Source organism: Prionailurus viverrinus, chromosome C2 (genome assembly GCF_022837055.1).
Source record: "Prionailurus viverrinus isolate Anna chromosome C2, UM_Priviv_1.0, whole genome shotgun sequence".
In the NCBI taxonomy this organism is placed as follows: Eukaryota; Metazoa; Chordata; class Mammalia; order Carnivora; family Felidae; genus Prionailurus; species Prionailurus viverrinus.
Window position 1 is genome coordinate 23417295 of NC_062569.1, and position 23760 is coordinate 23441054.

The 23760-nt window shown below is 37.1% G+C and overlaps 1 protein-coding gene across 11 annotated transcripts in view; it reads left to right on the top strand.

The window, feature by feature from the left end:
* The window catches only part of SATB1 (SATB homeobox 1), a 100636-nt gene that overhangs the window by 48632 nt on the left and 28244 nt on the right, over positions 1-23760 (top strand). For all 11 annotated transcript variants that reach the window (XM_047875924.1, XM_047875920.1, XM_047875922.1 and 8 more), the window contains 4 exons: positions 1052-1163; positions 3456-3910; positions 11579-11791; positions 20277-20432. In XM_047875924.1, coding sequence (XP_047731880.1) covers positions 1052-1163; positions 3456-3910; positions 11579-11791; positions 20277-20432 — 936 coding nt within the window. The remainder of the gene's footprint in view (positions 1-1051; positions 1164-3455; positions 3911-11578; positions 11792-20276; positions 20433-23760) is intronic.

A 23760-nucleotide genomic window follows, 5' to 3' on the forward strand; every position in this document is an offset into this window, starting at 1 on the left:
GCATTAGGGTTAAAAAGAACAACAAATTAAGGTACTGAAATTACCATAACCGAAATTTGCTGGGAAGCAAACACGTTTGTTTCTTGGAAATGAATTAAAAAAAAAAAAAAAAAAGAACACCCAAAACTTCAAAATCATGGTCATTCCTCTCTTTATTTTTATCATGTTACACCATTGATTCTGTCTTCAGGGTTTTTGTTAAAAGCAGAGTGAAGACAAGTGACAAAATTCGTCATTTTCTTTTTTGTGGTATCCTTGAGAAATTTAGTAGGCATGAAATGTGTATTTTTTAAAATTTTACGGTTAGTTTGGAATTCAAAATTCAGCTTTACTGTAGATGAAGCTAGCGATGAGATTGTAGAATGTTTCTTTCTCTAAATAGAGGGGCCCTGTGAATAGTGTATTCTTTTCCCTCAATGTGGTCAGTTCACCTCTGAAGAATGTTAGCGTAGTTAATGCACCTCCAGCTAAAACCCAAATAATAGTAGAAAGTACAAGTAGTATTTCCCAAACTTTATGCACACTCAAATCCCTTGGGGATCTTGGTAAACTGCAAGTGCTCATTGGCTGTGTCTGGGGTAGGGCCCACGATTATGCATTTCTAATGGACTTCCAGGTGATGCTAATATTGCTGGTCCCTGGGCCACACTTTGAGCAGCAACGATGTGTAGTCACTTAACCTCAAAGTAGTGTTTACTTACGAATTGCAGTCATAAAGTCATCTTCACGTATTGGGATTTATTGAGATGAGTGAAAGTTTGTCAGCCTAAGAATAGATGGCATTGATGGAGGTTCCATGAGTACTAGAGCAAAGTCTGTTGGTTTGATAGCTTTATAGTGGTCTCAGGGGGCTGTTGCTTTCTACTTAAATAAGCGTTCGATGCGCTACTTAATGAATTTTAAGAAGTTGAGGCTTTAGGCCAAAGCGTGAAGCAAAAATGTATTGGTACTCAGTTGATTTAAAAAAATGCCATTTACACAATTGAAATGATTTTTGTGTTCCATCTTGTGCCGATATGTATTACAAATGTTTTCCCCCCTCTTCATGCAGAGTATGATTTCTTCCATTGTGAACAGCACTTACTATGCAAATGTCTCAGCAGCAAAATGTCAAGAATTTGGAAGGTGGTACAAACATTTCAAGAAGACAAAAGATATGATGGGTAAGCAAAAAACTGTTGCAGTGGTGACTACATACCATTATGTGTCACTTGGGGGTTTATCAAAGTCACGTCTAAAGCCAGGTCTTGTGATTGCCCAATTAGAGATCAATTTAGAATGTTTCTTTGAGGGTGGGGAGTGGGTATGAGTATAATGAGATAATTAAATTCAATAAATGTTTGTGTTTAAATCAGCCAAACTGACTTGGTTGTCAGACATGCAGGAAATCGAGGCGGGAGGAGGGAAGCTGTCATTTCTTAACATCTCAGTGAAGACCTAACCAGGCCTTGAATAACTAATATTAGCTGTGATTTCGCTCAGAGATAAATCATGCTTTTATGTGTTTTGTTTTTGTTTGAGAGGAAGAGAAAGCGCCTATTTTTACACCCAATTTTTAAGGAAATTAAATTGTATTTATAGTTTCCACAGTTGAGATCAAGTGAATTTTATAGCTCTGATCCCCAGCCCTTCTAGATGGGCACTTCGGTGAGCTTTACCGCCCTGATAGCAGACACATCATTGTACCATTTCTCAACTTTTAATTCCAGTGTAGCATCCCATCTTAGCGTGCAACTCCAGGTCAATATGTGTTGCGCAGGAAATGCATTAAAAATTATCGGCAGTGTGAGACGACACATACAAGTTGTGTGCTGTACCTGAGCGTTTAGACGCTGATGTTTCTCCCTTTTGAGTTTGCTAATGTTGCCAAAGCAAACACTGATTAAGGTTCATGTTTTAATTTCTATTAATGTTTTCTTTCACATACTTGTACCTTCCAAATAATGCATTTTAAAATAATATAGGAACAGGATGTTTAATATGCATAGCATTACGTCGTGTTTTAAACCCGTGTCTCTTTCCTTCCATTGTGTTCGTTTAATAACAACAATAATGACTTTTCCTAAAGATTTTAAGAAACAAGAGAACCTGAATTTTGAGTGTGTTTTAGCTTTTAATATTTGAAGCAAAGCCATCCATCTACCAAAACAGATTCTTTGCCTTTTATAGCTTAGAGCTGTAATGAAGACAATGCATCATTTTTGGAATAATTGCTTGAATTACTATTCCCTGTGAATGGCCCACTTGGGCTGATATCACTGGTAGAAATGGAAGGTTTCTTTCCCAATTCTTAGTTATATTTTGCATATATCAGTGATTGTAGCAATATGATAAGTTCCTCTAAATACAAAGCCTGAATATTTAATAAAAAGAGAAATGACGATGGAAATCAAGCCAGAGTCTATACATGGGAGGTATGGTGTGCTATTTGGAAAAGACTCACCTATTTACATATAATAGCCGTGCTCAGCCTTTCCAGTCAGGAGCATCAAACCGGTCTCTTCCTTGCTACAGCAAAGCATTGGACACACTGACAGCTGACTCTCGGCCAGTCCGCATTAGGGACCTAGCCAAGGGAGAAGCATTCATCCTGATAGGTGGTAATAAATTGCAAAATCGTGACAGTATCACCGTTGCACCAGGATGATTCTCTGACCCTTCTTGAAAGATTGCTGATAGCCATAGCTTCTTCAAGAAACATTTGGCTCTTAGCAAAACTGGGTATACTGGCTTGCAGTACAGTAAACCAGTCGCTTCATTCTCCGGTGGATATATTTGCCACCGGTGATAGTTAGGATTAAATGAAACAAACCATATAGGATACTCAACACAGTGTTCAGTATGCACTCAGTTATTATTACTTACTATGCTCACTTTATTATATTGATTCCTTCTTTACAATCCATGGCTAGGTAAAAATTGAATGCAGATAACATTTATGTCCTCTTTTTCCTTTCAAAACTTTTGCTTCGAGTAATAACAGTCAATATCTATCATGAGAAAATACCTGGATATTTCTTTTTTCTTTAGTGCATATATTTTCTTAGCCCAACTCTTTCTAGTTGCTCTTAAGCACATGGTGTTCTTCTAGAAGCTGTTTTAAAAAAAAAAATTCCTTATAAGCCTTCTAGGGGGTAATAAGTGAGAGTGAAAAATAGTTTGACCCCAAAACTAGTCACCTGGAATTTGAAAATAATTGATTTTATGCCTTAAATCTAAACCACATTATAAAATTAGATCTGAAGTATTGTATTGTCCCCCTTTCAAAGTTTGTGGAATTGTGCGGAAGAGGAAAGTAAATCCATAGCCATTGGGTTCCATCTTAAAATTTTCTTTAGTTCAATTGGATTTTCAGCGTGCCCTGTGCCTACTGTCTCCATTTAAGAAATGATCAGAAATGCTTATCAATACCCATTACTGTTGGCTTAACATGGCTTTACTTTTGTCTACTTTAGTCGAAATGGATAGTCTTTCTGAACTATCCCAGCAAGGTGCCAATCACGTCAACTTTGGCCAGCAGCCTGTCCCAGGGAACACAGCTGAGCAGCCTCCGTCCCCCGCGCAGCTCTCCCATGGCAACCAGCCCTCTGTCCGGACCCCTCTACCGAACCTGCACCCTGGGCTTGTGTCAACGCCCATCAGTCCTCAATTGGTCAACCAGCAGCTGGTGATGGCTCAGCTGCTGAACCAGCAGTATGCAGTGAATAGACTTTTAGCCCAGCAGTCCTTAAACCAACAATACTTGAACCACCCTCCCCCTGTCAGTAGATCTATGAATAAGCCTTTGGAGCAACAGGTTTCAACCAACACAGAGGTGTCTTCCGAAATCTACCAGTGGGTACGTGATGAACTGAAACGAGCAGGAATCTCCCAGGCAGTATTTGCACGTGTGGCTTTTAACAGAACTCAGGTCAGTTTTATTCTTTTTGGAATGGTTCTCTCTCTTTTTCTCTCTTCTTTCTTTGGTCCCAATTTTTTGCTAATGCTCATTCTTTTGCTCTATGCTCTTATTTTTTTACTCTATGCTTACTCTTTTCAATCCTTCTTGTTGTGTGATCATATTGTCTGTTCTTGATGGTGCCTAAGTCTTATCACTCCTTTCCCTATCATAAACCTCCTCTACCAAGAGCTACGTACAGATTGATCTTGACTCAGGGGCTTTGAAAGAATAAATTCAATATTGAATATATTTCAAACTGGCGTTACCTATGTTTTTACCTAATGAGGTCATAGACTGTTAGTAGTAGCAGGTTGAGAAAAGTTTCATGACTTGGTCAAGGCCATTGGTAAGACTCCAGGCTTCTAGCCTACTATCTTCCCCCTGTTATCCCCATATCAAGCATGAGTATATAAACATGCCCTGTTTAAGTTCCTCTACAACTTTCTGGAGAAAAAACAAAACAAAACATATTGTGAGACTCCATAGCAATTTCTGCCATTTAATTTGAACAGCCATTTGGGGGAAAAATATATGGGGTGTGTGTTTGTGTGTGTGTGTGTCGGGGGGGGGGGCTTATTAACATAAAATGTTTCTGAGCTTTGTCCTCTTCCCTCTTTACATTATTGTTAGTATTCCTTCAAACTTCATTCTTTAGATCAGAGATCAGCAAACCTTTCTGTAATTGTCCAGAAAGCAAATATTTCAGGCTTTGAGGGCCATCAGGGCCCTGTCAGGGTGTGGGTAGCATGGTCACAGCCAGGGACAATAGGTGAATGGATGCGGGTGTGGTGGTGTTTCAGTAAAACTGCCTATAAAACAGGCCCCCTGGGAGGTTTGGCCTGAAGGCCTTAGTTTGCTGTCTTTTCACTGAGACCTGCATATACCCCTGTGTTCACACCTTTGTCCTCTTGGGCAAATACCTGTGAGGATATATATTATCAGCACAGAGGATGTTTAGAGGGACCTGGAGAAAGAGTGATATATGATATGAGAAGGCCTAAGATGAAAAGTCCTAAACCAATTCTATTAAATTGTAAATGAGAGGGTTTTTTAAAAATTTCTTTTTTTGGAAATTAGTATGGTATATATGGTGTTTATTTTTGGCCCAGGCACACTAAAAAAAGACAAAAGAACATGTAACTTTGATTAGAAATGAGGACATTACATCCTTTCAACTTCGTTGTTTTACCAGGGTTCTTTTCTTTTGTCAGGTTTTTTTTTGGACTGACTCATACTTTCCTTTCATATTTAAGTTATTTTGTTTATTACGTGATTATAAGAATAAGATTCTGGTATAAAAATAATCTAGTATTAATTACTTGCTGGCAGAGTTTCCATACCTAGGAGAATCCCAGCAGTGACTTATTTTTGGCTTGCCTTAACTGGATTGAAAGTTAGGAGGCCTGACAAAGCCTTTAACTCAGTGTTTGTTTTCATTTTCTTTATGTTTTTTTTGTTTGTTTTTGGGGTTTTTTGGGTGTGTGTGTGTGTGTGTGTGTGTGTGTGTGTGTGTATCATTTGTCTTTTTAAAAGGGTACTTGCAAAGGGTAATTTCTCAGGTTAGTATGATTTTAACTAATTTTATATTTTTACCACTTAAAAATGTTAATTAGTGGCTGGTAAATTTCATGACATTTATATCAGTTGGGAAGTTATTATTTAAAAAATTAAATGAGTGAATGAATCAAAAGTCAAACTTCTAGTTATCCTGTGTCTGGCAGCATTCTTTATTTTTGTAAATAGCAGTAACTGCTAGTATTTCTCAGTAGTGGGCAAAAAATAGGTCTCTTCATAAATGATCAGTAAAATGTTTGTCAATTTAATTGAAAGCCCACAAAGACAACATTGACATAAACGCAAATGAAATGCAGATTTGCTAAGAAGTGTTTTAAAAACTGAGCAAATTGTTATTTCTTAAAGCACTAAGGAATCTGCTTTAAGAAACAAGGAAATGAAATAAGAATGTATTTTATATGGTGAAGAATGACAAGGTCTTAAAGCACTAAGGAAAGTATTTTACACGGTGAAAAGTGACAAGAGAGTTTAGCTGAGGGATGTGTGAAGTCACTATCCATCTGTACGGTTTTTCTTCTCTTGGGTTATGATGTCACGCCATTACTCTGAAGGGTTGACCATTTGTCCTGCCTTTGGTTCCCACATTGGCTAATTCCATGGGTATCTCTAGGATTTGTTGCTGGAAAGAAGGCAGAATTCTCTCTTTATACCATAGTAATCTCTTTAAAAAGACAGTTATCTCTGTGGTTAAAACACCAAAAACAGTGACTTAATTTTTCTGAGGCTGGTAGGGGAATGAAAACAGTGACAGCCTCAGTACCAAGCTCTCTTTAGTAATAATAGCTAATTTAGAAAAAGTTACTACCATAAAAAATTATTTGGAGCCCCGGGTGATAGAGAGATTTGGTTTTAAACCTGTATATTGGTAATTGGTACGCCTGAGTCGAAGTGGATATTGGCCATATTTGAAGCTGTTTTACTTCAGTAAGAGTAATTTTCTATGTATATTTAAGTGTTCACTTTTTGGGAACGAGCTTTTGAACATGCAAGCATGCGTGTGTTTTTGGTGGTCATACTTAAAAACCACACACGCGCGCACGCACACACACACACAGCTGCATTTATTTTAATGATTATACATTCATATGAATGCATGTAGTGTGTTTATTTCGAAGTGTATGCATTTCAATAAAAGCAGGTGCAGAGTGAGAGTGTATGGTGTGAGTGTGGCGTACGAAAATACACATGCTAATGCATATGTATAGGCAAGGAGCTCTGCAGAGTTAAATCGCACATCACACATTTGCGTGCACTTACTACAATGTGCAATTCCAACTCCGAGTTTTAAAAAATTAACGTAAAATATGTACATGCAAAGGCAAAGTTATATGATATGATCGAATAAAGAAATTGGTAACCTATAAAGAGTATTTTAAAACATTAATATAATAGATAATGCTGTTATGAGTTGAGAGTATTTTAGTCATTGACAGTTCTGTGCAACTTTAAAATCCTGGATTTCATGTTTTAACTCTTCACTGGAGAATTTTCTCGTCATCCTAATTGGGTCTCCTAAAACCCCTCTCTTAAGACTTTCACACGTGACTATTAAAAAAAAAAAGTTTACCTTTTCTGAAAATTTATGGTGAAATTTATATAATTACTTGTTCTAAGGACTTTTTCCCCTTCTAAATTGATGGGCATATGTGCTTTAATTGCTACCAAAGGTACCAGCTTTTAGCATATGTCATTCATTCAGTTATACCTACTTGATGTCTTTTTAGTGGAAACCTATGGCTAAAAATAATTGTCGAAGCGTCTAGATTTATACTTTTCAGTTCACTTCCCTATATTATTGCTATTTAGGGATTGTGATAGAAGCAAATATATTTGTTCGTTAGTGCCTTTAAAAAATTAAAAAAAAAAAATCCAGAATCTAACTCTGATCCCATTCTGTGGCTCTTTTTTTTTTTTCCTTTTTTCTCCCCACACCCCTTTGGCACACTTTATTTTCCAGTAAAATAAAGAATGAAGATGGATTATTCAAAACTGATAACAGTAATGGACCATCATGTAATGTTTTATTGAATTTGAGTTCTGTAAATTATGTGGTGGAGAGAAATTTGCCTGCTTAAGTATAACAGAAATTGCTACTGTGTTCCTATAATTCTTCACAGTGTAATTTAAGGAAAGTCCACTATCCATATCACTATTGAATAAAAGGTAAAAAGGTGCTATTACCCCAACGTGACAGCTCTCGTTTAGCCTCCCAAGCGACAGAGATAAATGCGTCTGCTTATAACTTACTTGGCAGGCGTCCAAGGTAGTAGGTGGAGTTGAAAATAGTCTTTCACCTGGACATGTGATTAAAAATTCACAAAACAACAGAGGTAGGTAGTCTTGAAGAATATTCTACTTATTTTCTTTTTAGGGAGGGAGGTTTCATAAAATCCTGTTTTCCTTCTGAGGGCTTTGAAGTTCCATGAAGCTGATAAAATCTATTTGAATCAGTGATTATGTTCAAAGAGGAGACAAACGGGAGGCCAGACAGGCCTTTTGTTCAGATTGGCAGTCTCTTTCGCTTATCTGCTGTTTTAAAGAATTCATAATTAGCTTTTGGAAGTACTGATAATATTTATTGAAGGTTTTTTTCTTTCTTTTACAATTACTAATGAATTTTACTTGTAATAACTAGTAAACTCTTTTTGGAATGTAAAAAGGGTTTAGGAATTCATCACTAAGTTCACTAAGTGAAGAAAATTGGAATTCTCCCTTAACCCCTGTGCAATGACAATGCAGAATAATTTTCTGTTTTTATGTACAGAGCACATAGTGCATTATTTGATGATGTAAAGTCCCAATGAAAAGCAGCTTCTCATTTAATATAATAAAATTAATATTCATTAGTTGTTGGTAACTTACTACATAACATACAAATTCTCAAGTTCTTTTCGGAGGCAAGAATGATGATTTTGTTTGACTTTGTTCAGTAAGTTCATTGAGCACCTATGATCCACAGTACATGTTTTAGTCCTGGTGTTTTAGTATACTCTCTAAGATAGCAGGTAATGTACATGAAGAGCTTGACATATTATTTTTTTAGCATGAAGAAAAAATTTTGGTAATAGATCCCTCGTACTCTGCCCCATGGGGGATTGCTACAAATGACCTTGATCTAAGTCTGGACTATATTTTTGACTACGGGATATGGGAAACGGGCCATGTACATCTTGAGTCTGTAAATGCAACCACTCACATAACAACTTGAACGGGGCCAGAACATGCATTCTCATATTCAGATTCTAAAGTCATTTTGCATACAGAATTATTCTCAAGTGACATGATTTTTTTTTTTTTTTTTTTTTTTTTGGTAATTAACACATTCTAATCAAAATATTTTCTAACAATATTTTCAAGCATTTCCACCAGGGGGCACTCCCCTCATTGAAAGCCTGGGCCAAAAAAAAAAAAAAAAAAAAAAAAAATCCAAAGGTTTCTACAACACCTGACAGTGTCTACACTCACTGCTTTAGAGCTCTTTGAGTGTTCCAAGATTCAAAATATTGCTTTAGACCTTAGCATAGTGCAAGCAGAAAAACTTTACTTGCTGCAGTGGAATAATTAAGTGGAAATAAATGCTCTGCCCCTAAAACACTTTATATGCTCAACTGGGAAGTCATGCCAATATCAAAATATGGGAAGAGGAAATTTTAAATTCTCTCCCAAGTGATGTGTTGTCTTCTACTTTAAGCACGCAGGATTGACTTAGTTTCATGTTAACATGACTTGATAGAGAACATTAATGTATTTTTTCATGTGTTTGCTTTTCTCACTATAGTTGTCTGCTATCTCAGAAAACATTTTTAATAGAGATCATACAATATTTTGTTACTTGAGATTTATAAATGTCTAATTTCAAGGTTCCCAAATACAGTGACATCCTAAATATCTGTAGGATCCTTTTGACCTAATCTGGTTTTTTTAAATTATTGAACAGTTAGTGTAGATGAACATCTTACATAGCACCATGTAACTTTTCATTGAAGGCTTACTTTGATTAAATTAGTAATTGCCACTAAAATTTGCCCATGAGTAGCATATCTTGTTCTTGAGTTTCTATCACTCATTTACAATTTTTTCCTTTTGTGGTCTGAATACACGTAATTAATCCACTTAGTAAATGTTTATTAAACACTCATGTGATAGGCATTGTGCTGGGATGACAAATAGGAATATTAGGTTATTATGCTCAAGGAAGTGAGAGCACTGTATTTGTCTATAATGTACCTTTCTATCTCTTGATTTCTGTGTGGTTCACATATATTGCTTTGCCAGGCACATTGTTTTAATACGTAACAGTTGGTGGGGAAAAGTAGAGACCCAGGACTATTTTTTACACCTATTTTCAAGCATTTTTTGAGACCTGTATTTTTTGGTTTCAGTGTGACACATCCAAAACAGTCAATCTAATTAGTTGGCCTTGTGCAAATTAAATAGCTGGATGATTGACTGCCTGTTTGACTAAATTTTAGTTAAATTGACTGGATGTTTTATTCCTGTATAAACACAGTTGCAGCATTACTTGTCAGTATTATGAATGAAGGGACATGCACCCTTCATTCTTCAGTCACATTTCTTACGGTAAAACAAAGTTTGGTTCCCCTTTCCAGACCAAGTGAGAGACTAAAATTTAGCAGTAAGCCCCCGAGCCTATTGGAGGCTCTTTTTAATAGCAGCCTGTTCAAATCATTTTTAAAGTGGACCATGGTTTTATACTCTCTGCATCCAAGTGTTCTATTTGGACAATGTGGTACCTTATCCCCGAAGAATTAGGAACAAAATTAGGTTTGCATTTGTAGGAAGCCATGAAAACACCCAAATGTTATCATCTTTGGGCTCACTCGTTTTGATATGAAACTTTGCCTCCCCTTTCCCAAATGTGCTCTTTCACCATCTCTGCAGGGCTGCTGGAAAGTGAAATTTACAGATTATATGGAGATCTTGTCAACATTTTATTTCGAACTGTACTGTGATAAACGGATACTCTGGCTAAACGTTGAAGGCAAACGTGTCCTGGTATTCCAGGCATTATTTCATGCACAAGATAGAACAGGTTAAAGGCTGCTCAGTCCTTATCAAATGGACAGAAAATTTTTGTAATCATTCTATTTCATATAATTCTTTAAACAAAAATGAGGAAACTCATTCATTGTTGAAAAGCTTCTCCTAAAAATTAAAAAAAAAAAATTGGTTGACAATTCATGCTCTAGTATTTAGGGAGAGGGACACCTTAAAGGAGTTTACAATGGTTTGTAAATTTCTTCTATTACTAATAAAGACTTCTATTCCTTAAGAAATTCAGTAACTACAGAATTTGATAGTGTTCTTTTCCTGGGCATGTTATGATGGATTTTTGCAATGTAAATATGGGGTTACGTGTTTCAGATTTAATCAATGTTTTCTGAAGGTCAGAATTTCAACCTGTTACCCAGAGCATGACAGTATTTAGAATTTTTCGAGAGAGTCTGTATACTTTCCTTGAATGGTAGATACAAAGAATCACTTGTCATTGACTCTTAATTGAAAATTAAGGGATAACTTAAAGTACTGCCTGTGAAAACGTAGCATAAATCTTAGATGATGCTTTAGTAATACTCTTTTTCTAACAATTCATCTTCTGATACTCTCTTTGAAAGTTCTACTTCTCTAGTAGTAGCTTTGTATCTTTATGTATTGGGCTGTCAGCCTTCCACTGCCTTTGTCTAGGCAGCTTGAGAACTATACAGTTCAATGCTGTTGTATTATGAGCATTTCATTTATTCTTAACTTCGCTCGATCGTCTCTCTGTGAAAGATTTCATGGCAAGTTAAGCTACTCAAAGGAAGGAGACCAATTAGGCAGCTTCAGTTTGTGTTACACGTAAAGCAGATGCTTAATAAAATTAAGAATACAATTGAGGCTCTCTCCTCTTTACCACTTCAAATGTAACTAATACATTTCTATGTAGAATTGATGCTTCTGACTGTTCATTTTCTAAACAGAGTGGAGAAGGAGAGGGAAGGATCACCGCTGGCTGGGCAGAGCTCAGGAGCAAGCTCACCCTGTGCCTTTCATTCCCTGCAGGGCTTGCTTTCAGAAATCCTCCGAAAGGAAGAGGACCCCAAGACTGCATCCCAGTCTTTGCTGGTAAACCTTCGGGCTATGCAGAATTTCTTGCAGTTACCAGAAGCTGAAAGAGATCGAATTTACCAGGATGAAAGGGAAAGGAGCTTGAATGCTGCCTCGGCTATGGGTCCAGCCCCCCTGATAAGCACACCGCCCAGCCGCCCTCCCCAGGTGAAGTCTCCTGTGCTCTTTGCCCTTTTTCTTTTTCTTCTTCCTTCTCCTTCTCCTCCTCCTCCCTCTTCCTCCTCCTCCTCCTTCTCTTTTTCCTCTTCTTTTTAATGTCTGAGGAAGAATCTCAACAAGAAATTGGAAAGATAGATGAATAGATACCAATTTTTCTAAAAATAATAATTCATAGAGTTGCTTGAGGAGAATTTGGTCCCAAATCAGTGATTCTGATATAAAAACAATAAGCTACTAATTAGAGGAAAGAAAATTGCTTTCTGTTGCTTCCTTTTGGGGGTTCTTTGGGGGTGAAAAGTAGTCTTTAAATGGGATGTTTGTCTCTACTACTATTATTAAGTACAGAAATATTTTAAGCTCAATACGAGAAAAAGCAATAGTCCATTTTATCCCTCTGAGTTTTAGAACTGCCGTTTGAATAGTGAATAAATAAAAATAAATAAATAACTCCATTTGTATTTATGCTTTCCAATACGAACTGCAGCTGGTACCAATTACACATCATCTCGTTCGTAATCTTTCATAATTAAGTTTAATACAATCCTTGAAGGCAGCTTTAAATGGTGCTGATAAGGAACGCTATCCATATTCCCAGAAATGGGCACATTCTCTGTTTTTCTAAATTTTTGCACTTTTAGAAAAGACAAAAGTCACCATGCATTTGGAAGTAGGGACCTGTATGGGGGCCTGACTTTGTGTACATGTATCTATATTTATAGTTTTTAAATAGAGTTTTAAAGATAACCTTGTAATTATTATGAGAATTAAAGTTAAGTTGATTTGCAGTACAAACTCGTAGAGAAAAGTTTGATAATTGATTAGACTTCAAATCAATAGGCAAGTATATTTTTTACACATTTAATTTATAGCATGTGCAACTCTTAAAAATAAGGTCAGCTAAAGCTGGATCAAAACTGAATATGGGAGGCACTTCAGCTCAGGTCACAATCTCACAGTTTGTGAGTTCGAGCCCCGCGTCGAGCCCTGTGCTGACGGCTCAGAGCCTGGAGCCTGCTTCGGATTCTGTGTCTCCCTCTCTCTCTGACCCTCCCCCCTCACACTCTGTCTCTGTCTGTCTCTCAAGAATAAATAAACATTAAAAAAATTTTTAAAAACTGAATATGGAACATAAAATATTCATATAAGGTCATCATGAAATTGTATTTTGATGTTAATTTCTTTCCATCAATAGTAAAAAAAAAAATTCCCACCTTTCCAAGTATGGAAATATAGAAAAATCTCATTCAACACTAAAAATGAAATTGCCACAGATAATAACTTCATCAGTAAAAAATAGACATAATATTCAGCCACTTGTTGAGGTCCTTAAGCTGTACGTTGTAATGTTCTGAAATGAATCTTTTGTGGAAACATCCAGAGTTCGTTTTCTCCATTTTATGTAATAAAAATCATTCGGTCTTGATGTCTATAGGCACAGAGTGTAAGGAAGTCATTGCTGTAATTGTGAATAAGAAAGTCATGGGTCTCTAGCAGAGAATAATGATATTTATCTGCATGTATACATATCTACCTGTCTACACATACAGTTACTGAATTTGATCTGTAAAGCCTTCCTTAAAATATGTTTTTAAGAAAAAAAATGCAGAATTCTTTATGTATATATGTGTATACATACATATATATGTATATGTGTGTGTGTGTGTATATATATATATATATATATATATATGGTTTTTAGAAAGTGATTAAACAAAAAAATAATGTACTTTGGACTTGGTTTAACACTTAGTTTGTGGTGTTTAGAGTTAATGCACCATCGTTAGTTAACTTTGCTTCTATAATCGTCACAGAAGGCCTCTGGGCAAAGAGTTATTTTACTTATCACTTAATCTGCAATACTAACAAAAGAATTGCTTACTTAAGATCAGTATGAACTTCAGCATTAAGCTGTTTCTTTTTTCTTTTTTTTTTAATCTAAATATTTGACTTAGTAGTTCCTTAAGACAGTTTTGTTTTCTAATATTTCTGTGATTTTAATGCTTTTGTTTTTTCTAATGTGATTCTGCTATCCTTATTCATCAAGTTTTTCCTTTAGCCACATTTACATTAATTCTTAAGTGGTATTTCTTTTCATATACCATTAAGATACTCTTGGGTAGCTTTCTTATATATACATCTAAAGACTATGTCTGCTGGTAAGTTGGGAAGAAAATATAATTTATTTTGGCCTGCATTATTGATTAACTAGTTGAGCCACCCTTAGCTTTATTTGTTTGTTCTCAAAAGGGGTTGAGACCAAGCCCATAGCGGGGATACCCAGCCAACGATGAACATGTATGTAAAGTATGTAGATACCACAGATTCTTAGTGAAACTCTTTCAAAGGAAAACAGTTTCTGTTAATGCAGAATTACTAGCCCTCTAACCAAATTCCGAAATGATTATCAGATGTGTGTAATTTTAGTTCACTGCTCTAATATACATCTTCAAGTATCTTAACTTGCCTAAGAATCCCTTTTGCATGACTTAATATTATTTTAATAGAGCTCATAACCACTTTGTCCACCTTTTACCCTTTAACAATGACTTTCTGAATTAAATTTTAAGAACTTTCAAATGTATTAAAAGTATTATCAATGTGAAATGAGTACTTAAGATTTGGAAAAATGTGTTCTCCAGCAGCAGAGTTAGTATAGTTTTGCAACAGTTGAAATGGAACCAATACACCATACTTAAGGTTTTAATATGTTTATTACAAGTGATTAAAATGGAAGGGGAAAAAGGACAAAACCACAGATACAGAAACAAACTGCAGAATTTTATCTTTTTTAATTTTATATTTTTGACAAAGAGGAGTCTATCATCCCATTTCATTTCACCGTACAGGAAGAGATTCAAAACATATTTTGAGACAAGTCTTTGGCTTGGTTTGGAGCCGAACCCTGATTTCTTTCTAAAGTACTGCTTTTCAAAGGCAGAGGTCTCTTATGGCTCACAGGAGACCAGACTACCTTTAGGCCTGAGAGAGCTGGATTCTCTTCCAGCTCCTTCCCTGTAGAGTTGAGGTCACACAGAAGATGATTGATGTTATATTTTTAAGAGCGAGAGAGAGAGAGAGAGAGAGAGCACACAAGTAGGGGAGGGGAAGAGAGAGAGGGAGATACAGAATCTGAAGCAAGCTCCAAGGCTCTGAGCTATCAGCCCAGAGCCAGACACGGAGCTCAAACCCATGAACCGTGAGATCATGACTTAAGCCAAAGTCGGACACTTAACTGACTAAGCCACCATGGTGCCCCCATACAGAGGATGATTGAGATATCTTCCCAAGGTCATACCAGACTAAGGACCTAAACTATTGAGTAACTTGGATTCTAAATTATCTTTAAGAAGGCTCTTCCCTGGTTTTAGTCAGGCCCCAAGTTTTATTCCAAGGAGTACTTCCCTGGGAAAATCTAGGCCAACCTCAGATATCACCAGAGCTCTTGGCTGGCTGCTGCCTAGGTGAGATGCCCCTGGTGCAGACCTGTCCCTTGTGCCTCAGTAGGGGCAACTGTGCCATGGGCTCTGTCCTCTGTCGGCGGCAGTTGGCTCTGGGCCCAACCTACTTGCTGAAAGCCTATTTTCATAACTTATGTTTTCCAATTAAAGAAATAAGAATACTTTGTACTTGATAATGGTTTCATAGTTCTCTAGCACCCTCATGCACGTTAGTTCATTGAATCCTCATTTCAACCTTTTGGTAGGAGAAAGAGGAAAAAAAAAACAAAGTTAAGACTTTGTCAATTTTCACGACCCCTATTTAAGTCTTTTGCTTTTTCTCCACACCTCAGGCCACCTCTTCAAAATGCAAACATTTTAGGAAGGGGAAAATGAAACGTGGGGACTTTTTCTGTTTGTCATGGAGGATGGGAAGTTTTATTTTTAGATTAGGAAGAGGAACACATGTGAGAACATTCTCCTGATACAATATGTTAAATGTTTGGCAAATGCTCTGCTTTTGAAGACTTCAGACAGTTAGGCATTTCTGAAATTGTGGAGAGAGTAGCCCTTTCCAAACTTTGTTCGTATGAAAATGTCTGGGGGAACCCAAACCCTCCAAAGCTCCCTGGTCTTAAAGTTTCTTTTCTGATTATGGTTAGCAAATTTAACAAATGAGTTTATAAGAGGACTTTGATTAATAATAATTAGTGATTATTTTCTGGGACTTGTCTGTTCCATGGAACAGATCAGTTTTAAGTTGATGATTTCTGTTTAGGTGTGTGCTTATTTGATTTTATTTGTGTGTTTCAATATGTGTGGCTTTTAGAGTTAGCAATTTCTGTTTCCATAAGGACTGTTTGAAAGCCTCTAATTACCAAGTTATAACTTATACATGAATTACACGATTATTTTTCTTATATTTTTACATCTCTTTATGTAATTCTTTAGTCTCTCCTGAAGAAAGATGGGATATTTCATAACAACATTAGAAAATGTCAAAAGTTCCTATTAGCAGTGTATAATTTACATAGTGGCTGCACCCTGCCGTCTCTTTACAGCAAAGTCTTCTATTATGTAATGAAACATGGCTTCAGCCATGGGCACTCAGTTAACATCGGATAAAAGTTTTGTTATGAATCACGTGGCCAGCATGATTTTAAGATCTTATGTGCTTATAAGATACTTCCCATTAACAGTCATCTTTTAAAATAACTAGAGGACTTTATAACGTCCGGATTAGGAAAATAATTAATATTGTTCCTAAAAAGAACAGAAAGAAAAGTAGCATGAAAAGATAGGACCATGATATTCAAGACGGTGTTAATATATAAAAATTTAAGAATGGGGACCATTTTCTGTCACTGGTAAAAGTACTTCAAAACAGCACATTCCTTATATAACAATTCCAAGAAAACATCTGTAGTTTATATACCTTGACAAATAAATTCAGGTTGGATTACTCCGGGTAATAACTGAAGCAGATAAAGCCGTTAGCTAAAAATTAGACATTAATGAGCCTGACTCAGCAAAAGGCCACCAAAAAGCAGGTCCAGCATATCTTTAAAAAGTAAGAGTTTTTCCAAATAAAGAACTCTTGTATAACATCATGACCTCGGTATAGTGCAGTGGTTTCTAAAATAAGCATTAGCATTAGACAGACTTGAGTTTAGAGCTCATGTTGCCTTATGAATAAATCACTTCTTTGTTTTAGGAGAGTTTTCTCAATTTTCAACAGGGGCAATACTAGTACGTACTCGGGCCTGTTGTGCAGGTTAGAGCTAATGTACCTGAACGTGATGCCTAGCATATTAGAAACAACTAATAACTGCCAGCCTTTGTTATTACCATAGTTACTGTTAAAACTACGACCAACTTTAATTGTGTGTGTGTGCGTGCGTGTGTGTGTGCGTGCGCGCGCGCACACGTGTGCACTAGGTGCTTGCAGGCACTCCCTCCTCCATCAACGAATCGTACATACACTGATCAGGACCACAGTAGAGTTCGTTTTGAGTAGTATGTATGAGGTAGGTGGCATGTATATAGTACCCAGAGTTCGTTTGCCCGCAGGATTCGATGCATTCAGCGATCCATGGAGAAACAAAATAGAATTTTCCTGGAAAACTTGCGTTCTCCTGCACAGATTTTAGTGAAATATAAAGCAGACCCCCGTGCTTGCACCCTGAGCTCACTTGGGAGGGTATAATCGCAGAAGCTCCGATTCTCAACTGCTTCCCCGGCGCCGCGGTAATGAGGGAGTAGCACACCCTACCTTGATAAAAGCTATTCGGAAAGCAACTGCATTTGTTTTACCTCCTGTGCTATTTGCGGAGAAGAGCTGAAGAGTAGTTTGTTTTGCCTGGAATGAACTACTTTATGAATTTTAATGTGTGATATAATATTAAAAGCTAAACCAGGATTAACGAAGATTTTTTTTTGTACTAAGCTAAAATAGTACTTAGTAGAGTGAGGTAGAAAAGATTTTCGTTTCCATTTTTACCTGGGGAAAAATTCAGCTTTCATATTTTTGAAAAGCTGTCCAAGTCAGTTCCCCTTAAGCAATAGCTTGTGCTTAGGAAAAAATGTGATTCCAGAATTCTAATAGCTTATCTATGATAAGATACATATCTGAGCCAACAAGATGATAAAGAAAAGCTTTTCTAAATATTTTTTTAAATGAGTGATAGAGTTTCTTTATATTTTAAAAAAAATTGTTGCTCTAATTTTTTTTTTTCAGTTTTAAAGGTTTCGTCTGTACACCTTTTCCACTTTTGATTGTGTTGCCTACTAGGAAGCAGTTACTTGATTTTTTTTTTAATGATTTGAAATTCTTGCTTTTTGGTTCCAGTTGAAATTGCTTTATTAAAAAAAATTAAACAGAAGAAATTTTTAGAAACCAGATCACAGGGTTGAAACAAATGATTATAGCCCACCTCAAAGATAAATTCTTAAACATAGTTTTTACAGAAGAATGACAATTATTTTAAAAACAAACTGAAACAAGTTTCCAAAGCCTGCTTCCTTAACTATTGCTAAGCAGATTGCTACCAAGGAACTTTCTTCCAGTGTACTGGACTTCATGCCCCCATTTCCATAACATTCAATTTTCAAAGCGATTGAAATGGCTTTTCTTTTCTCTTTCATTTAAGCAGTGAGAAAAATAGGTATTAAAAGAGACCCCATGGGGTGATCAAATCTATCCTTCTGCCTCAAAGCAAGACCACCCCAGAGCAAAGTTGCGAATCTCACCAAAGCAACTTTGTAGGCAATTTATGGTAATGCTTTAACTCTTCTGGCTCCTAAAGTGGTATTTAGCAGATTATTGCTTCAAAGCCCCGTGTATGTTCTTAGTGGCCTCCAGTCGTTAATATACCTCCGAGAGTGCCCTTGCATTCTGGAGCCATAGAGCTGGAAGGGGCATTCTGGAAATCACACTTCCACGCTTGCCATTCCCATCTCCAGCTTATAGGTTAGTAGTGGCAAATGAGGTCTAACCAGTTGGTGACTTACCCTGCCTTACTCTCTGTGTCCTCACTTGGGCCTGTGGCCCACCCATTTCACAGCATCATCCTTTCAGTGCCTAGAAGGGTAGTGTCCAAGTGGAAGAATCTCGCTGCCTCCTCAAGTTAAGCAAGTTAAGGGTGTTATTTTGCTAACTGGCTAGAAGTTAGGAGGCATGTTTTAAAGACTTCTATTTCCTCTCAAGTGCAGAGGATTGAATTGCTTTAGGATAACCTCTGCATATCTTTTGATAACCAAATATTAACGGCGATTCTGGAAGATTTGCAGCGTGATTAAAAGGATGTATCATTTCATGACCAAAAAAAAAAAAAATCATTCATTCTGGAATGGACTTCATTTTCTGTTGCTCATTGTATATGTGAGGAATTGTCCAAGATGGTAACGGAAACCTGGGCTCTGGAAGGGATCCTAAGAAATGTGGCCCTTAGTGAGTCATTTTGCTGGGAGAAGCAGGGTCCTGCATCTGTGGTGACTTCATTTACATTTTCCCCAATTTCCTGGTAAAAAAGCAACGACATCGTTTATATGTAAAAATTTCCAGGCTGATTCACATGACTGCATAATAAAAATTAAATTAGGAGTTTTAGAAATTAATAATAGTTATCAATAAATTTTGAGGTTGAGATTTTATTTTTACCCCCAAATTTTGTGTCATTTTCCTGCTGATACCTGCTTATTGTTATTACCAAAGGCATTGATGCTAATTTTTCACTCAAGATTATTCATTTTGAATATATTTATAAAGTCACCAATTCTATAATATGTGTAACTTGTAGTAATGTTCTGTTAAATATTGTGAAACATTTTCTTATTGTCTGGTTCCACAAGTCAAAAGGAAATAGTTACATACTGGGGTGCCAGGAGAAGATGAAATAATTATACAGAACAGCTCGGACATGCACGTGTAAAATGCAACCAGCCTTTATGATAATTAAACAAGGCACTCTACCTGTTTCATGGATGGATAGAAGATTTAAATATGCAGCCTTGCAAATGGCTTTGTTATGGAAGATTTTAAAAATGAAACATAAGAGGAACAGGCATTGAAAAAAAGAGTCTAAAATTAAAAAGGCCATAGTATGTGATAGCTATTAGTGATGCAATTGTCTATTAGGCACCGGGCACCCAGTGAAGGTACAGCACTGGGCATTATGATTTTAATTGTGAATTTCCTTTGTTAGAATTGCAATGGACAGTAATTGGGAAACAATTAGTTTAGGGTTTTCCAGTCTTTGAAACTATTCTGTTTTCCAGAAAACTTACTTTATGATGCTCTAATTCCTGTTTGTCAGCTGGCAATTGCTGTCTTATTACCGATGCAATCACCTGTGACAATGTGACTTTCTTAACTTAAGCAATCTGATCTCGGGGTAATAACTAATGTTGAATGACTGCACTGTTGATCACCTTGATCATAAAAGGAACAACAGTGTCCAGTTTGGATGCCGAGCCTGAAAAGCTTCAAAACAATTTGGCCAATGAAAAATGACAGTCATGTTGAAAATGTTTTGTAGGTGAAAACAGCTACGATTGCCACTGAGAGGAATGGGAAACCAGAGAACAATACCATGAACATTAATGCTTCCATTTATGATGAGATTCAGCAGGAAATGAAGCGCGCTAAAGTGTCCCAAGCACTGTTTGCAAAGGTTGCCGCAACCAAAAGCCAGGTAAGAGCCTCTGTTAGGCACTGAGAATGTCGATCCGCGATGCCTGTGAAAATTTCTTTCAGAGGGGTGTCTGTTTTCAGTATTGACCCTACTGAATTGACCCTATTGCAGTACTGACCCTATTGCATCCGTGAGAGGTCAGAGTCTCCAGGATTATTGACAGAGCTCTGTGATGAAAAAAATACGTTGTTCAGATTCAGGCAGTAGATAAGTGGTTCTGTTTCCTCCCAACACCTACTCTCCAGACCAAGGATTTCTCGGTAACTCTCTGGGGTCAGTTAATAGTTGTTTTCAGAAGGATACTGTAATGTAGAGGCAATTTCTCAATGTGGTCTATTGTACTGGTGCAAGTAACTTGAATTACTATTGTTTCATTATTACTTAGATGACCTTGATCTCCATCCTAAGATACTGCAAACATAATAGTTTCTTCTGTTCCAACTCAGCCACCTGCATCTATTAGGTGCACTCACTAAAACAAACCAGCTCGCCCACCAAACAAAACTTTGCACATTAATGACCCTCATTTTTCCATAGATACATGATATGTAAGACGTACAGACTGAATTGCAACTAGAAAAACTATCCAAGTCTGGTAAATTATAAATGAATAGAAATGAATTGGAAAAGTTACAAGTCCCCACTAAACAAGATAAATACGTAACAAAGGACAGAAAATGCAGTCCTTTATCAGTATAATTTTCATATATTGATAATTTGTGCCCATCAAAAGCAGGGTCATCCATAGGAACAAACTTATAATTACTTCTAAACCTTTGTTCAAAGCCACAGATACTTTTTAAAGGACCAAAAGAATACTGAACTGTCTTCTCCTTTACAAAATATTTGGTAACAAGATCAAGGTGGGGATTTAGAAGCAGTCAAGGGCTCAGGTGAGATTTTAACAACTTGCAATTTTAGACAGACCCGTTTTCCCTATCATTAGTGAACTCTCCTTTGTAAAACGGCCTTCTTTGCTGCTGTCAACTTCTGATAAAAATATACAATTCTGAGAGTACTTACATTCACTGGATTGACTATACCATACTTTTTTTTTTTTTTTAGCTCTTCCTAAAATTTTTCTCTATCAGCATTAATCGTGGTACTTGATAGGAGTTTTGCTTTAGAAAAGGTTGTTCTTATTTAAGTTATAGACTGGTTGAAATACTTAAGGGATATCTTGGAAATGTTATATAAAAATGATTAAACTCAAGCTGTGGACTGTAAAAATTATAGCTTTATAGGCCACATGCCTGCCTACCCTTCAATCACTGTCAAAGTGATAATTTCTACAATAATATGTTTCTTTTATTGTGAGATTCTAAACATCAAGTGCTGTTTAAACATTAAACTGAATTGTTTATGTTAGTGCTGTACTCAGCGTGTCATACATCAGGCCACCGTAATCTCTCATGGAATGTAAAATTCTGTCATGAATCATGGCTTGTATATCGGAAATTACTGTAATTTTGATTGGAAATTACAGGGCTCTTGAAATGTTTCTAATTATGATAGAATGTTAGAGCCGCTTCAAACCTGTGTGCTTCTTCAGATGTCTTCATTTACATGCCAAGACTATGCATTAAGGAGAAATGTCCTGTTCTCCCTTTACCCCTCACCCACCCACCCTGCACGTTCTTGTTTGGGCTATTTAGTCTAATTATGATGAGGATCTCGTATTCAGACGTATATTATCTTGCCTTTCTTTCTGATCCTACATCTTTTCTGACCTGTCCAATTAAATTAGCAAGAACAACAGACTGGATCCCTATAGAGCCCCTTTCTCCACTCCCCAAAATAGATAAACAGAGAAACTAGGTGTGTATTATTGTAATATATGGGGTCAGCCTTAAAACATACAAAATACTAAAACTTTTTGATAACTGTCGTTTCCTTGCTTGTCATCTGTCCTTGAATTCAGTGGCATTTCCTCCCTCCCCATTTCCTTTCCGAAACGCAGAGCTCCTTTAGGGTTGGCAGTCCCTTTGCTACCTTCATCCTTTCTTTCTCTTAAATGATGTCTCCACATCTGCCCAACTGGGCTGAGTTACTGATGTGGGAACTCTTTAGACAGTGGCGGCAGTTGGTTGGTAACGTCATGTGAGTGCTGTTCTGGCGAGTTTTTTAAACATCCCAGCTCTCTGCCCCTGTCCTAAGAAGCTCCTCGTGAGTCTCTTTCAGCAAGTGTCGATTGGCAGCTTCTGGGCCTCTGCCAGGACGGTGTGTTTCCCAGAACCCCTTAACCTGATCCCTCGTTACTGAAGAAGGAAGAATCCAGGGAGCCGGTGGTTGGCTGTGGGGTCCAGCATAGTGTTAACTTTCATTCTCTCGGATACTTATTCTTCCTAACTTCTACTCTCCTGTAACTTCCCAACAGAGGATTTTTGTAGTTTTCTCTTTGTTGGTCAGTTTAGGTGTTAGCACTGCCCTCATTATGAAACTATGTAGAAAGATTTGCGATTCCTTAAAAATAACCAGTCCAAAAACTGTGTATATATACCACTTGGAAAAGTGTGACTTAACAAGGGAAGTTGTCACTATTTAAGTTCTGTTCTGCCATGATTTTTGTGAAGGAAATGGAAAAACCAGCAAATAACCCCCCCCCCCCCCCGCTGAAATCTTCGAACTAGATTGACCTTCTCGTGGTCAAAATTTTAACCTCTAAAAGAGCGATTTACTTCTTGGATGTATGCGTCAAGGCTTGTCAGAGTGTGGCAGAGGTCCCTGAAAATGACGTGTGTGTAAAAAGGGAAGAACAGAAGTCTTTTATCTCAGCCTGTCTCACTCCATCTGCTTCTGGTTCTCTGGGCTAGCTTACCTTCCAGCACCGTCTTTGTACTTAGACTCCACTGTGCGTTACGAATGACCTACATTTAATTCTCAGAGTAACCTTTTGAGCTGGGCTTGTTTTCCTCATTTTATACGCGAGAGTCACCGGACTCATGAATAGTAGAGCCAATCCTAATTTCTCGATTCTCTGCATCTGGCCTCCTATTTTAGAATTTCCTTGGGGTTCTAGGTAGCCTCAGTCCTGAAGTGATACCCTGCTCCAGGAAAGAGGAATTAGGGGTGTTGGACTAATTTGATCGAGGGAACGGTGAGAACTTTCCTTTCTTCATTGACGTTTCCATGGAATATGGGTTCTTACCAGAATAGGGTCCTTGGAATCCAGGCTTTTTCATGTCCCATTGTGCTAGGGGGAGATCCATGGGGGGGGATCCCCAAAGTAGGCTATGGTCCTGTCTGTATCACTGGTGTTATAATATTGAACAATTCTTTAACCTTTTTGAGCCCAAGATTCTTTTAACATGGGAGAAGGTCACATGCT